The following is a 13551-nucleotide window of genomic DNA, read 5'->3' on the forward strand; positions in this document are numbered from 1 at the left end:
GCAGTGCTGAGCTGCTACTGATTGCTGCCTGAAGCATGTACTGCACAACTGCTGTGAATTCTGTACTGAAGGAAATGGGGAGACTGGTGCTGAGCAGGAGGGAATAAGCATTGGAAAGTCAGAAAGGGGACCAGGCACATAGGCTTCACAAACCCTCTCACTAGCTGCAGTGTTAAATATAACTGTCAGATGAGGTGGTTTCAGCAGTTTAATCATATTTTCTACTTTTAAATATTGATAATTTGCATCAAATTTAGTCTCTGCTTCAATAGTTCAAAAAGGTGAAATCCTCTGGGTAATGATTCTCATTCCTACCCCCCATTCACGAGCTCCTCTTTCTGACATTGCAATGCCACTCCCATTTAACAGCTCACCTCAGATTTTGTTTGAATTCCTCTCCACTTGATTTCTCACACTCAGACAAGGCCTGCACTGATCTGCTTTTAGCTCTTTCACAATGCACGTTGTCTGTGACCAATCCACTCCCTCTTCAGGTACTTTTGACTTCACAAGATCACTGATTATTTTCATCCCCATAAATGGGGTAAATGAAATTCTAACCTAATGTCCATTGCTCTTCCTCCAAGAACATACAGATTTTTCATGGCCATAAAGGCCAGTAACACATGAACGTCCATGATTTGCATTCAAGGTGTAATGGACCTTACAAGGGAGACACTGAGCGTGATTAATTTAGCATTCATACCTCTGTTGGGATCTCGACCAGCCCGAACTGCTGGTTGAACTCTGGTGAGGAGCCGGTGAGCAGGCCCACAATGGCAAGGCCGGAGATAATTATACTCCACAGCAAAGGCTTGTTCTCCCTCAGGCTCTCCATGAACGGGTGACCCTGAAAATGACACACATCTCACTTAACCAGTGAGAAATCACAATAGACCTCATTCCCCAAACGTTACAGAGGACAATGATAAACCAGGTCTCACTAAAGTGGTGAGATTAGGGAGGGGCGTGTTGATAAGGAGGTGCGTGTATTGATAAATGTTAAAGTGGACAAGTCCTTAATGCCCTTTCAGATTTATCCTATGATACCAACGGAGGCGATACGATTGCTGGGACCTTCAGATTTTTGTATCTTTAGTCATAAGCGAGGTCTCAGAAAACTGGACAGTAGCAAACATTATTCCTTATTTAAGGGAAACTAGTAAAAACAAAACACAGGCCAGTGATCTTTACTTCAGTAGCAAGGAAACCTGATTTTTAGGCATAGGATTTACTTGTATGTATTCAGAAAAGCATGCTTTATTTTTAGAGAAACAGCACGGTAAGAGACCCTTCCAGCCCAACAAGCCTCCACCAATTAACCTACCAAAGGAATAAAAGCATAGGTTATTTTCTAAACAGAAAGTCAAGCATGCAAAGTGCAATGGGATTTGAGAGCCCTCAGGCAGGATTACCTAAAGGTTAACTTGCAGGTTGAATCTGCGGTGAGCAAGGCAAATGCAATGTTAGCATTCATTTCAAAGAGGACTAGAATATAAAAACAAGAATGTAATGCTGTGGCTATATAAGTGAGGGAGATCTCACTTGGAGTACTGAACAGCTCTGGCCCTTATTTAAGAAAGGATATGCTGACTTTGGAGAGGTTTCAGAGGAGGTTCACAAGAATGATTCCAGGAATAAAAGTTAGCATTGAAGAATGTTTGATGGCTCTTGGCCTGTACTCATTGGAATTTAGAAGAATAAGGGGTGATCTTATAGAAACCTATCAAATGTTGAAAAGCCTAGATACAGTGAATGTGAAGAGGATGCTTCCTTTGGTGAGGGAGTCTAGAACAGAGCGTACAACCTCAAAATAGTGAGACACCCATTTAAAGCAGATGAGGAGGAATTTCTTTAGACAGAGGGTGGTGATTCCGTCGAATTTGTTGCCACGAGCGGCTGTAGAAGGTAGGTCACTCACTGGGTGCATTTAAGACATCCGTGATAGTCAGAGTATGAAAGTTTATGGAGAGAAAGCAGAAGAATGGGGTTGAGAGGGAAATGGATCAGCCATGATGAAATGGCAGAGCAGACTCAATGGGCCAAACGGCCTAATTTTGCTCCTGCGTCTTATGGTCTTACTAATTAAATGTGACCAATTAACCTACTAACCTATAAGTATTTGGAATGTGGGTGGAAATCCATGCAGTCACAGGGAGAATGTACAAACACCTTACAGGACAGCAGCAGAAATTGAACTTGGGTCATTGGCACCGTAATAGTGTTGCACTAGCCACTATGCTACCCTGATGCCCCATAATTAATAAACTAATTAATGAAACAGCTGCCATTGCATGGGAGGTCCCATCTCATAAGCTTGGGAGTTTTTCCTAAGAAAGGAATGAAGATAATTGGAGGTTAGGGCAGTGGCTGTTACAAGGACTACAGCAAAACATTTGGAAAAGTCCCTCATGGTAAGTTGGGCCACAAGATTAAATGGCAATCCACAGTGTGATGGTTAATCAACTAAAATTGGCTTGATCTTAACGGATATGGTAATGGTGGAGGGGAATTTGTCTGACTGCAAAGTCTGTAATAGTGGTGTTCCACAAGGATCAATGCTAGGACTCGTTTGAGATGATCTTCATGAAAATGTATTGGTCTGATTAGTAAGTTTACAGATGACACAGAAATTGATGGAGTTGTGGATATTGAGGAAGGATTTGGCAGGATATAAATTTGAGAGAAGTAGTGGCAGAGTTCATGAAGTTTTGCATTTTAGAGGTCAAATACAAATGAGATAGAGTAAATGGCAGAACCTACAGGAAGGAACACTGATATGCAGAGATAACTTGGGATCCCAGTCCATAGAAAGAGATGCCACAAGTAGATAGGGGGTAAAGGTGGTATGTGGCATATATGCTTGGGGCACAGAGTGTAAAAGTCATGCTGCAGCAGTACAGATGGCACACTTGGCGTATTGCGTGCAATTCTAGCTCCATACTAAAGGAAGGAGTGGAGGCTTTAGAGAGTGCAGAAGAGATTCACCATGATGTTACCTTAACTAGTGAGTACCAGCTCCAAGAAGCTGTTGAACAAACAAATTGTTTTCTCTAGAGCAAGGGTTCCCAAACTGGGATTCATGGATCCCTTGGCTAATGGGTAGGGGTTCATGGCATAAAAAAACATAGGGAACTACTCCAGAGTGTTAGAGGGTTTGAGGTACTTGATAGAAACATATAAAATTATAAGAGGCATAGACAGGGTAAACAGGATCCCTTTACCAGGCAGCAGAAATTTCAAATACAGGAGAGTATATGTTTAAGGTGAGAAATGGGAAATTAAAACACAGCTCGCTGTGGATGTCTAATTTACACAGCAAAGAGTCGTAGGTGCCTGGAATATGCTTCTGTGGAAGGTGGTAGAAGCAGATACAACAGCAGCATTTTAAAGATATTTGATAGACAGGGAATAAAGGATAACTGATCATGTGCAGGCACATGTCATTTAGATTGGCTGCTTGGTCAGTACAAAGGTGGGCCAAAGAGCCTGTTTCCTGTGTTTAATTTTTATGGCTGAATTAACATCCATGATGATATGGCCCTCTGTCACCAGAGCACTGCCCTCAAATGACAGTTTAACAACAGACTCAGTACAACACCCTATGTGGTGTGATGGACAACCCCGACCCACAATTAGGGCACTGACTGTTCTTCCTACCTTATAATTAATGGCAAAAGTGGCCATCTGCATGGCCATGGACATTATGTAGACAGTACTGTTCACGAGGCTCGGCTCAAATTCTTTGTCTAGATCCACAAATTCATCTGTCCTGGAAAAGGCAAACGACAAAACCAAGTTGAGTTAAATAAAAAAGGACTTCTGACCCTCAGCTTCCATAAAACCCTGTCCTGGACAATCTGTCAGGTATCTGGTACTAAGAATAAATATGTATAACACACCTTCACCAGTAAGAGATACTGTTGAGATACAACCCTTTCAGCTGATTAACCTGAGCTACAGACATGGCAACATCACCTCTAACATCCACCCGAGTCCCTGGAAGCTGGTATGATAGGGAACTATAATGGTAAATGTCTTATTGCATTTCACTGAAATGGCTATGTAACAACCTATCCAGGAAGAGAATATTGTACCTGTGCAGTTTACTACTGACTTGCAGATACTTAGCAAGTGAGTTGATCACTACAGGAGCCTCAGCGCAATTTTTTCTGGCCTGTCTGGTTCAACTCCTGATCAACAACAACTTGCAGGATGTTACTGGCAAAAAATCTGATTGTGGTAATGTCATTCAAAAATAGGTGTCATTTAATTATAATTTAATTACCATGATTTTCTGACCACTAAGGGATGATTGTGTAAAACAGTAGAGATCTCACACACATCGGAGACAATGCAGACCAGCAGATTTCAGTGAAATTTGTCACACAGTGAAGTATCACTGGCTAAAGCCAACTAGAACAATCGGAACTTAGAACAGTACAGCACAGTACAGGCAATTCAAAACCACATGGTGCTGATCTTTTAACCAATCACTGCTTCTCCAAAATTCCCCCCCCCCCCATTTTTCCTTCATCCATTTGCCCAAGAGTTCCTCAAATGTTCCCAAAATATCTGCCTCTACCACCATTCCTTCAGTCTCCTTAAAGCTGTGCCCTTCTCATAAGAGCTATTCCTTCCTGGGGGGAGGGTGGAGGGGGTGAGCGAGAGGAACACTGGTTGTCCACTATGTTTATTATCAATCTTATACACTAATACCAAGTCTTATTTCCTCCTTCATTCCAAAGAGAAAAGCCCTAGCTCTCTCAAACTTCATTCATAAAATGTGCTCTCTAATCCAGGCAGCATCCTGGTAAATCTCCTCTGCACCCTCTCTGAAGTTTCCATACCTTTCCTGTAATGAGGCAACCAGAATTGAACACAAGTGCAGTCTACCCAGAATTTTACAGTGTAACACATTACCTCATGGTACTAAATGCAATTTTCCAAAAAAAAACAAGCCAACACACCATACAACTTCTTAACCACCCTATGCACATTAACTTGGAAGTATGAATGTAGACCTCAAGATTCCTCTGTTCTTCCACAATGCTGAGAATCTGCCACTAACCTCCTACCTTGCCAAGTTCAACCTTCCAAAGTGCATTACTTCTCTTTTCCAAATTGAACTCCATCTGCCACCTTTCAGTCCAGCTCTGCACCCCATCAACTTGTGAAGGCAGCAAGCAAGATGGCACCAGCAACCAATGGTGACATCCTGCAAACAACTCACAAGACAACCAGATACTCCTCTTCTGAATATACTTCCGAACTGCGATCAATTGCAGCCTGCAATTTCCCCTTCAAAGATGTATTTTTTGAGCCGACTAAATGGTCTGGTGCTTTTGCAATCTGCTGGAGAATTCAGCATGGATGAGAGCAGAGAGTGCAGAGTTCAGTACCTAATGGTGGAACACAAACCCACAGTCAGCTCCATTACTCCGTGATGATTAAAGCATAAAGCAAGATTAAAATCGTTGAGAACGAGAGCTGAAAATGATCAGGCAGATTTGACCGGTCTCTTCTCACTGCTGCCAGTGGGTAGAAGGTGCAGGAGTCTCCAGTCTCACACCACTGGGCTCGGGAAGTGTTTTTGTTTACTTTTTTTTAACTACTTGTGCAATTTGATCACCTCAGCAGCTCCATGGCTGAGGACACACTGTGGTTAATGTTATTTACTTTTTAAAACAAATGTTTGCACGATTTGTTCCCCCCCCCACACACACACACTCATTGGATGTTTAATGGTCTTGCTGTGTGTGGGTTTATCTTTAAACAGATTCTATTGTGTTTCTTTATTTTGTGGCTGCCTGCAAGAAGATGAATTGCAAGATTGTATATTCTATACAGTACATACTTTGAAATAAATGTACCATGAACACCAACTCACCATTTTTCCACTACTTATCAAATTACATAGACACACATCCAAACTTTGAAGCCTCAATAGACAAACTGAATACAGCTACAGAAATTGACAAACTCACACAAGGGAAAGCGTACGTGCAATCCTTACACAAGCTCCTTCCTATTCTCGGTACTATCTAGAATTAACAAGTCAGAGGTGAAAGAGAAGAGGGCCTCACCTGAAGGAGGAATGTTCTTGTGCCGTCCTATATAAAAATACTAAGCTGATGAAGTGGACTGTAAACTGCAGCAGGACCGTGAGGATAGTGTACAAGTTGAATATGTTTGGCAACGGACGTACCTTGGACAGGGACTTCAGTGGCTGCAGGAAATCAGGAAAAGCGCAAATTATACTGAACTGCCTGTGCATCACATCTCCCAGTGTACTTCACCCTGCAGCCAATCCATACATCTCACATACAACCCGCAGTTTATCAGATTACTTGACATTAAGTCAGGAAGCCTGGCTCAGGCAAGTCCCTCATGACCCCACCGCAACACCCACAAACAAATCCCAGGTCAGTTGAACCCAAAACTGGAATGGCTAAATAATCCAGGACTAGTTGACTCTGGGTCACTGGTAGCATTAAAGTGTCTCAGGAACACTTGAATCAGTCGAGCTTTGGAGGGTTATGGACCATACTGTTAGTATGCAAGCGTGCCGTCTGGTCGCCTGGACAAGTTGGTCCAAATGGTCAGTATCCACGCCGTACAATCCTCTATGCCTCCCTTTTTTAAAATTACAATGCAGGAAGTCATTTGGTGCATCAAGTCCACCTGATCTCAGAAATCCCATTCCCTCTCACATGTTCACATAGCCCCAGTAGATTTGTCGCCTACCAACCAAACCTGTATGGCACCACCCTAATGCTTTCCAGCAACAATGAGGAAGAAAGTTTTTATAAAACCTTCCCATGTTAACTATTAAGCAGTTCAGAAAATGCCAACTGCCCTTGGGTTCCTACTGCAGATTCCAAATGAATCCTCAGCTCATTGTCACAGAGGTCAGCTGTTACCAAGGGACAAATGGATCATTCTCTTCACAAAATTTCATAATAGCCTAAAATTAAACAAGGCAAAAATGACCACATCTTCCCTATACCTAGTTAGCCCACAGGCCTGGACTATCAGTTCATACTCCAACATGATAGCTGGATCAAATTCACCTAATAATCTGGAATCAAAACAAAAAGCAACTCATTTGAGAAAATTAACTGATTCCCATAAAAATCAGTCTGGTTCACTGAGCATTCTCAGGGCAGGAAATAGCCCTCATCTGGTACTTGTGACTACAGACCAATAGCAACATGACTGACTGTTAAAATGTGATCTGAAATAGTTCAAAAAGTCAGCAGTTCAGGGGGAACCAGGGATGGGCATCCAGTAGCACTTACACCGAGAACCAAATTAAAAAACATTTAAGAAATGCTTCTGGATGCTTTAAGTAAACAGAAATTACAAATACATGAAGCATTGTATCAGGGCAAGTCAATTGACACATGAACCACAGCTTACTTTACCTTGGATCTGGAGATGAAGAGGAAACAACCAGCCAAAAGGAGTCCTTGGAGTGTGGCCTGAAAGTCACTGAATTTAACCCCTTCCAGGTACAGTACGCTCTGACTATAAGCGAGGATCAGGGCGTTCAAGGCCAGAATCTTAAACATCTGCAGTGTGGTCACCAATGTGCACCGCCCCTGCTTTATTACATGGCATACTGCAGAGACACAGTGGGGGAAGAGAACACCACAAATATTAAATGCAGTTTGTGCCCACAACTCACTCAAGGAGAATTCTTGACCTTATTGGTGTTTTTTTTTTGGGGGGGTGGGGGGTGTACAAAATCAGCTATCTCACATTGTTGCTGGGGAAGACAAAACAAAGTATAAAACATTCACTTTTACGTTAGCCTAGAATGTGTGCCTGCACATACATGTCAGAAGTGAACTAAGATACTGATTACTGCAGCCTATGATTAATGACTTGTAAAAACAGGCAAAATGATTTTAAAATATTAAACTTGCTTTAAGAACATTAAGTTTTATAATTAAAGCCAGGAGAATAAAACAAACCAAGTCACACTGAGTCCAGAATAAGAGAAAAATGTCATGTCTGACGTCCAGCTCTCCTCCAACTTCCACAATGCAAAGTACAGGCAAGGAAGTCAGATGAGTATCTCACAGCAGACCTCAACAGAAAACAATGCGTTTCTGGTCAGGGTGAGGGATCATACAAGAATACTCACTGCACATAATGGATGACAGCTTGGAAGTAAATGGTGCTGCAATGCTGGCATCTCCCAGTTTAATTATAGGCATCTGGTCATCCTCTAGATCTTTCAGCACCTGGTTAAGACGCTCCTACACAAAAATGGGAAAGGTGGATAGAGAGATGGCAATGGAAATATGGACTGCACATATAAACATGGACTCTAGATTATTCCCAGCAATGGACCCACAGGCAGAGACACAACCAGAGCCTCCAACCCCTTCATTTATTACATCACTCTCCAACCTCAGCCTAGTGGCCGTAATGCTGAGATAACCTGGAGGGAAATGAATACCATTTAATACCTGCTATGAGCTCCACATACAGCTTATCGCAGCTATCTCCGATCCACAGTCGCTTTTTATTCTCAATGCCTAATCCTTGCTATGTCCAACATCTCAGGATGTCTGCCCTCTACCCTCTAAGTGCTTATCCTTAATGTTTTTCATTGCATTCTTGACCTTGTTCCACTTTACATGGTGTGAACCACTCCTCCCTTCCCTTCACTCCATTCCTATTCCAATCTTGTTGCCTGAGTTTTCACTCTCATCAGAACAAGACTTGTCCTGGTTGTATATAATCAGCCACTGGATTAGATATTTAGCTGGACAGGTTTTTAGGGGAGTTCAATAACTCAATGCTCTAATTAGTAACTGCTTTGGGAGTAAACTAAGGACAAAAGTGTTTATATCTTGGCTTTATGCTGAAAACAAAATCAGCATAACAAGTTGGGACTAAGATCCTGTCTCCATGCTGTATGACTACAACACCTAAAGGCTTTCTTGAAAAGTTAAAATTTCAAGACAAGCTCCCATGCTGCTGACATACATTAGCCAAGCAGAACTTGCACTATTCTCAAAATTACATGAATAAACAATGTACAGATCAGCACGGTAGAATAGAGGTTAGCGTATTGCAATTACAGTGCCAGCTACAAGATCGGGGTTCAATTCCAGCCGCTGTCAGTAAGGAGTTTGTATTTTCTCCCCGTGAACTTGGGTTTCCTCCAGGTTTTCCAGTTTCCTCCCACATTCCAAAAGGCGTACAGTTAGGTTTAGTGAGTTGTGGGTATGCTGTGTTGGCTCTGGAAGTGTGTTGACACTTGGAGACTGCCTAGCATAATTCTTGCTATTTTGATTTGACAGAAATAACACTGACTTGTCTTGATGTACGAGTGACAAATAAAGTTTATCTTCAAAATATTTTTCTTCCTTTGTTAAGCTTTTGAAATTATCTGGATGACTGACTAATATCTTGACTATGGGGTGTGCTGGTCTGATCTACCCTAAGGTGTCAGATTAGAGAGCTGAAACAATAGAAACAACCCAAGTATGTATTGTATACTAAATATCATTAATATTTCAGTAACATTGTAATTGTTTAATTAAGCATTCTTTGTTGCCTAAATAATTCATATGTATGAAGTACATGAACAGCATACATTATCACACTACCACATCACATGCTGGTGTTTTACTTGAAGCAAAAATGAAGTTAGACTCACATTACAGACTCTGTTTTCCTTTGTTAGTTTTATGACGTGGACTTAAAAAACCTTATTGATGTGTCACAAACATGAGAAAATTTGCAAATGATTGGTATAATTATTTACTGAAGTTCCATTTGGAGACAAAAACTGATGCAGAGTGAATTGAATACTAAAGTACTCTAGTCTAGAACACCAAGTCTTTCAACTGAATCAATTATAAAATAATCAAGCTATCAAACTAAGTGTGTTGACATATATCAAAAGGCAGGACTACAGAAAGTGTTGGAAGTAATGAATCAAGACTACCTTGTGGGGACATTCCGGTATTACTCACCCGGTGCAGAGCAAGCTGCTCCTCGCGCTGTGACATGAACCGCTGCCTTGCTGCTCGAGAGCTTAGTTTCATGTTGCTGCCTGCATTAGAAGCAGAGGACTTCCCATCACTCATCCCATCTTTTGTCTTCCTTTTCTTGTCTGGAATCCGCTCGGGAGTGTTGGCTAGCAAGGCCACTCCTGGAACCAAAAAAGAGAGGACTGAAGTGCTGAGCTATGAGAAGTTTTGACCGGCTGAAGCCAGGTTGCCTGGGACAGGAAGAGAGACTGCATGTACCAGTGGGACAAGGTAATTGCAAGTTTATTTCTGAAGATCCCAGGGATAACAGTTGAGCTGTGTATCAGAGCATGAGGAGAAATAGTGTCTTTGTATACATGACAAAATGCAAGGAAATTAGAAACATTCAGTCCAGTGACACTGATGACTCAAGAAAATGGGAAGACAATAGACTTAGTGAAACTCTAGGCAATTCAGGGTAAATTGGAGCATTCTTATTAGAACAACCATAAATCCTCTGCTTAATCCATTGTTGTACAGATATGACAAGTGACTTTTGCTATAGACCTAATGAAGTCTGGTATGAATTTGGAGTCATGTGACAAGTACAAGGTACCCAGAAGATAAATCAGAAACTTGAGCATCTGAGAAACTGAATGGGTTGTTCAACTACCTATGACTGTTACCCAATATACCGAGGCCAAACTGAAAGCAGATAAACAAAGGCTTGAAGTTACGGGAATCCAAAAGAAATACATTTACAGTACTGTACAAAAGTCTTAGACACCCTAGCTATATATGTGCCGAAAACTTTTGTACAGTAATGTACATAAAGTGCACAGCAGCAATCAGTGGAAGATATTTGAAGACAGTGGAAGGAGATTTTCAAAACACAACCAAAAGCAGAAAATCCTTCCAAAAATACCAAAATTAAGTTTAATTTGATGGAAATAAAAATTAATAAAATCAGCTAAGATTAAAATAAAAAATAGTAAATGGAGTGGATTATTTAGAGGTCTGCAAGATGGAAGACTGGCAAACTGACAAAATGCATTCGTCAGTACAGTTTCCAGAGAACTTGGCGAGAGTGTTTGAATTCAACACTCAGTACTTCGACCCGATAAGAATATTTTGATTTATACATCAATGCAACTTGCCATGCACTATGAATTAACTCCTCAGACTTACCAACATCAGCATGCTTTAAGGCTCCAACGTCATTAGTTCCATCACCGCACATCAATGTTGTGTAACCCAGGCTCTTAAAACTGGTGATTACAAACTCCTGCATAAAGAAGGGAAAGGCATTCACTCACAGACAGCTCACTATGAAAGCTGAACAGACCTGCACCTGAAACTAGGAGACACTCTTTCAAGAGATTCATCAGAAAAAAGTCCATCACCACATTGAAGCAAGCCAACTCCTTCAAGAGGGGGGATTAAAACCTTCATAAAGTCAAGCTGTGGGCACTTCACAGTATCTCAAACATTCTTCCCCAGGTAATTCATCTGCTTGAGCATTCTTGTTAGCACCCCCCACCCCAACCTCCTGCTACTGCCCCCATCACTGCGTTACAGTGAACATTTATGTTTACATTGCAATTACAGGCTTGTATTTATGCATTATGTACATTTTATTCCATATCTGTACTTTAACCTCTAACTTTATATGTATTCTTAATAATTGTTGAATTTTGTTGTTTTTGTTGCATCTTACACCCTGACCACAGCAAACTCCTGATACGTATAAATGTATATGGCAAACAAAGATACTCCTTGTATCCTTGATCCTTTAAGTGCAGGGTTGCAACAGGCCCCCACGCAGTGATGACTGAATCTATTTTTAAATCATAAAAAAACATGGGTTTGTTAAAATAAAACTGATTTCTCACATGGAATTGGCCTGGACTGTAGTTCTGGGAAAACCTTGTGAACTGCTATTCTATACCCAGTTAATCCATGTTTCGATTCAAAAATTGTGCTCAAATCCCTCTGTCGTTCTGCCCATGCCTACTTCTACCTCCTTAAAGCCAAGTGCCTGTGGCAGCCACACCTAGAGTCAAATAGAACTATCTACACACCTTCTGTATAAACTCAACCTAGCTAAGATGTTTTGTTAGACACCAACTATATTTGAATACTAATGCACTGGCATCCCAACTGAAATGCAAGACCCTCTAGCTAGGAAGTGGACGAGAGCAGAATGGTAGTGTAGCGGTTAGCATTACACATTTACAGCACTAGAGACCTAGCTTCAATTCCACGCCATCTGTAAGGAGTTTTTACGTTCTTCCATGACTGCATGGATTTCTTCCAGGTGCTCTGGGCTCTTCCCACATTCCAAAGACATGTGGATTAATAAGCAAATTAATCACAACCACTAATTTGGTGATAAAGCTCAAAGTAGAATATTTGACCTGCTAGTCACTCTGGCAACAAGGCTGCCAGCAGTCCCCAAGAATCTTAGACAACACCAGCTTCTTTAAAGCAGAGCTTCAGAAAAGTCACTGGGTTTTTATTCAGGGGTGAAGAGGGGGTGAGTGAGGGAGGCCAAATAAGAGAACTTTTTTTTCATGCTCAGCAAACTAGGCTTTCATCCCGAAAGGCTGGGGACTACTGTAGCAGTATCTCCTTGGCTTAGAGTCAGGCTTGGTTTCACATTTCTATGAATTACCTCCAAGGTGTACGCACAAACCTTTTGCTACTAACGCACTGAGGAATTCTCATCATGATGAACCTTATGGCCAGGGGAAGCTGCTGTTGAGTCCCGAGTAAGAGTAAGTCAGTGTAAATAAAAATTTACGGAGAGTGAAATAAACACGATTTGAGAAATATCGATCCATTAATTTAATGCATTAACTGCATACGTCAGTGGAACGGAAATACTACAGATTCAGCAACAGCCACATGCAGCGGTTCCTGAGCTCCCCAGCTCCTAAAGTCCATCCTTAAGACACAAATTCTTTGTGCAATTCCTTTGTGCACTAGTAGCAAAAGATGCGTGCGTGGTACACACCGTCGAGGGAACATTGCTTGGGTGTTACTACTATGAAAGCTTAATGATAATACGAGTTTTATTGTAAAGTCTAACCTTCTGTTTCGGTGCAACCCGGGCAAACACCTGGACGTGAGGCATAAGCTTCATCAGTAATGGCTTGTCCACTGTAACTAGGTAATTAAGGCCTTCTCCAGTCATACACAAGTTGTAGTTTTGGGTTAATTCACTGGATCGTGTTATCATGGGAATAATAATTGTGCCATCAATGGACTCCCATTGCCATGTAGCATCTGAGGATTAATATTGAACAACCAGCCTTTAAAAACATGGACTGTAATCTACATTACACAACTTCAAAACCCAAGGCACTCTGGGAAGTTCTGCCAACAAATGTTTAACGCATGCTTATGTTTCACACATTAGTCACTTCCCCTTAATTTAATTCTGATAATGTAGTATTTCAACATACCACGATGATTGTGCAGGCTTGATGATCATTTCACCCTCCCTCCATCCCCACAGTTTTCCACTAAATGCCAGCCAAAACTGACACTAGGC

At 41.4% G+C, this 13551-nt stretch overlaps 1 protein-coding gene across 1 annotated transcript in view; it reads right to left on the reverse strand.

The window, feature by feature from the left end:
- The window catches only part of atp13a1 (ATPase 13A1), an 81607-nt gene that overhangs the window by 3814 nt on the left and 64242 nt on the right, over nucleotides 1-13551 (reverse strand). The window contains exons 18-25 of the mRNA XM_059992107.1: nucleotides 13087-13283; nucleotides 11184-11280; nucleotides 9999-10177; nucleotides 8153-8267; nucleotides 7428-7624; nucleotides 6087-6229; nucleotides 3661-3772; nucleotides 707-850 (exon numbers count right to left, since the gene is read on the reverse strand). Of these exons, the coding sequence (XP_059848090.1) occupies nucleotides 707-850; nucleotides 3661-3772; nucleotides 6087-6229; nucleotides 7428-7624; nucleotides 8153-8267; nucleotides 9999-10177; nucleotides 11184-11280; nucleotides 13087-13283 (1184 nt within the window). The remainder of the gene's footprint in view (nucleotides 1-706; nucleotides 851-3660; nucleotides 3773-6086; nucleotides 6230-7427; nucleotides 7625-8152; nucleotides 8268-9998; nucleotides 10178-11183; nucleotides 11281-13086; nucleotides 13284-13551) is intronic.

The sequence above is a fragment of the Hypanus sabinus genome, chromosome 16 (assembly GCF_030144855.1).
Source record: "Hypanus sabinus isolate sHypSab1 chromosome 16, sHypSab1.hap1, whole genome shotgun sequence".
In the NCBI taxonomy this organism is placed as follows: Eukaryota; Metazoa; Chordata; class Chondrichthyes; order Myliobatiformes; family Dasyatidae; genus Hypanus; species Hypanus sabinus.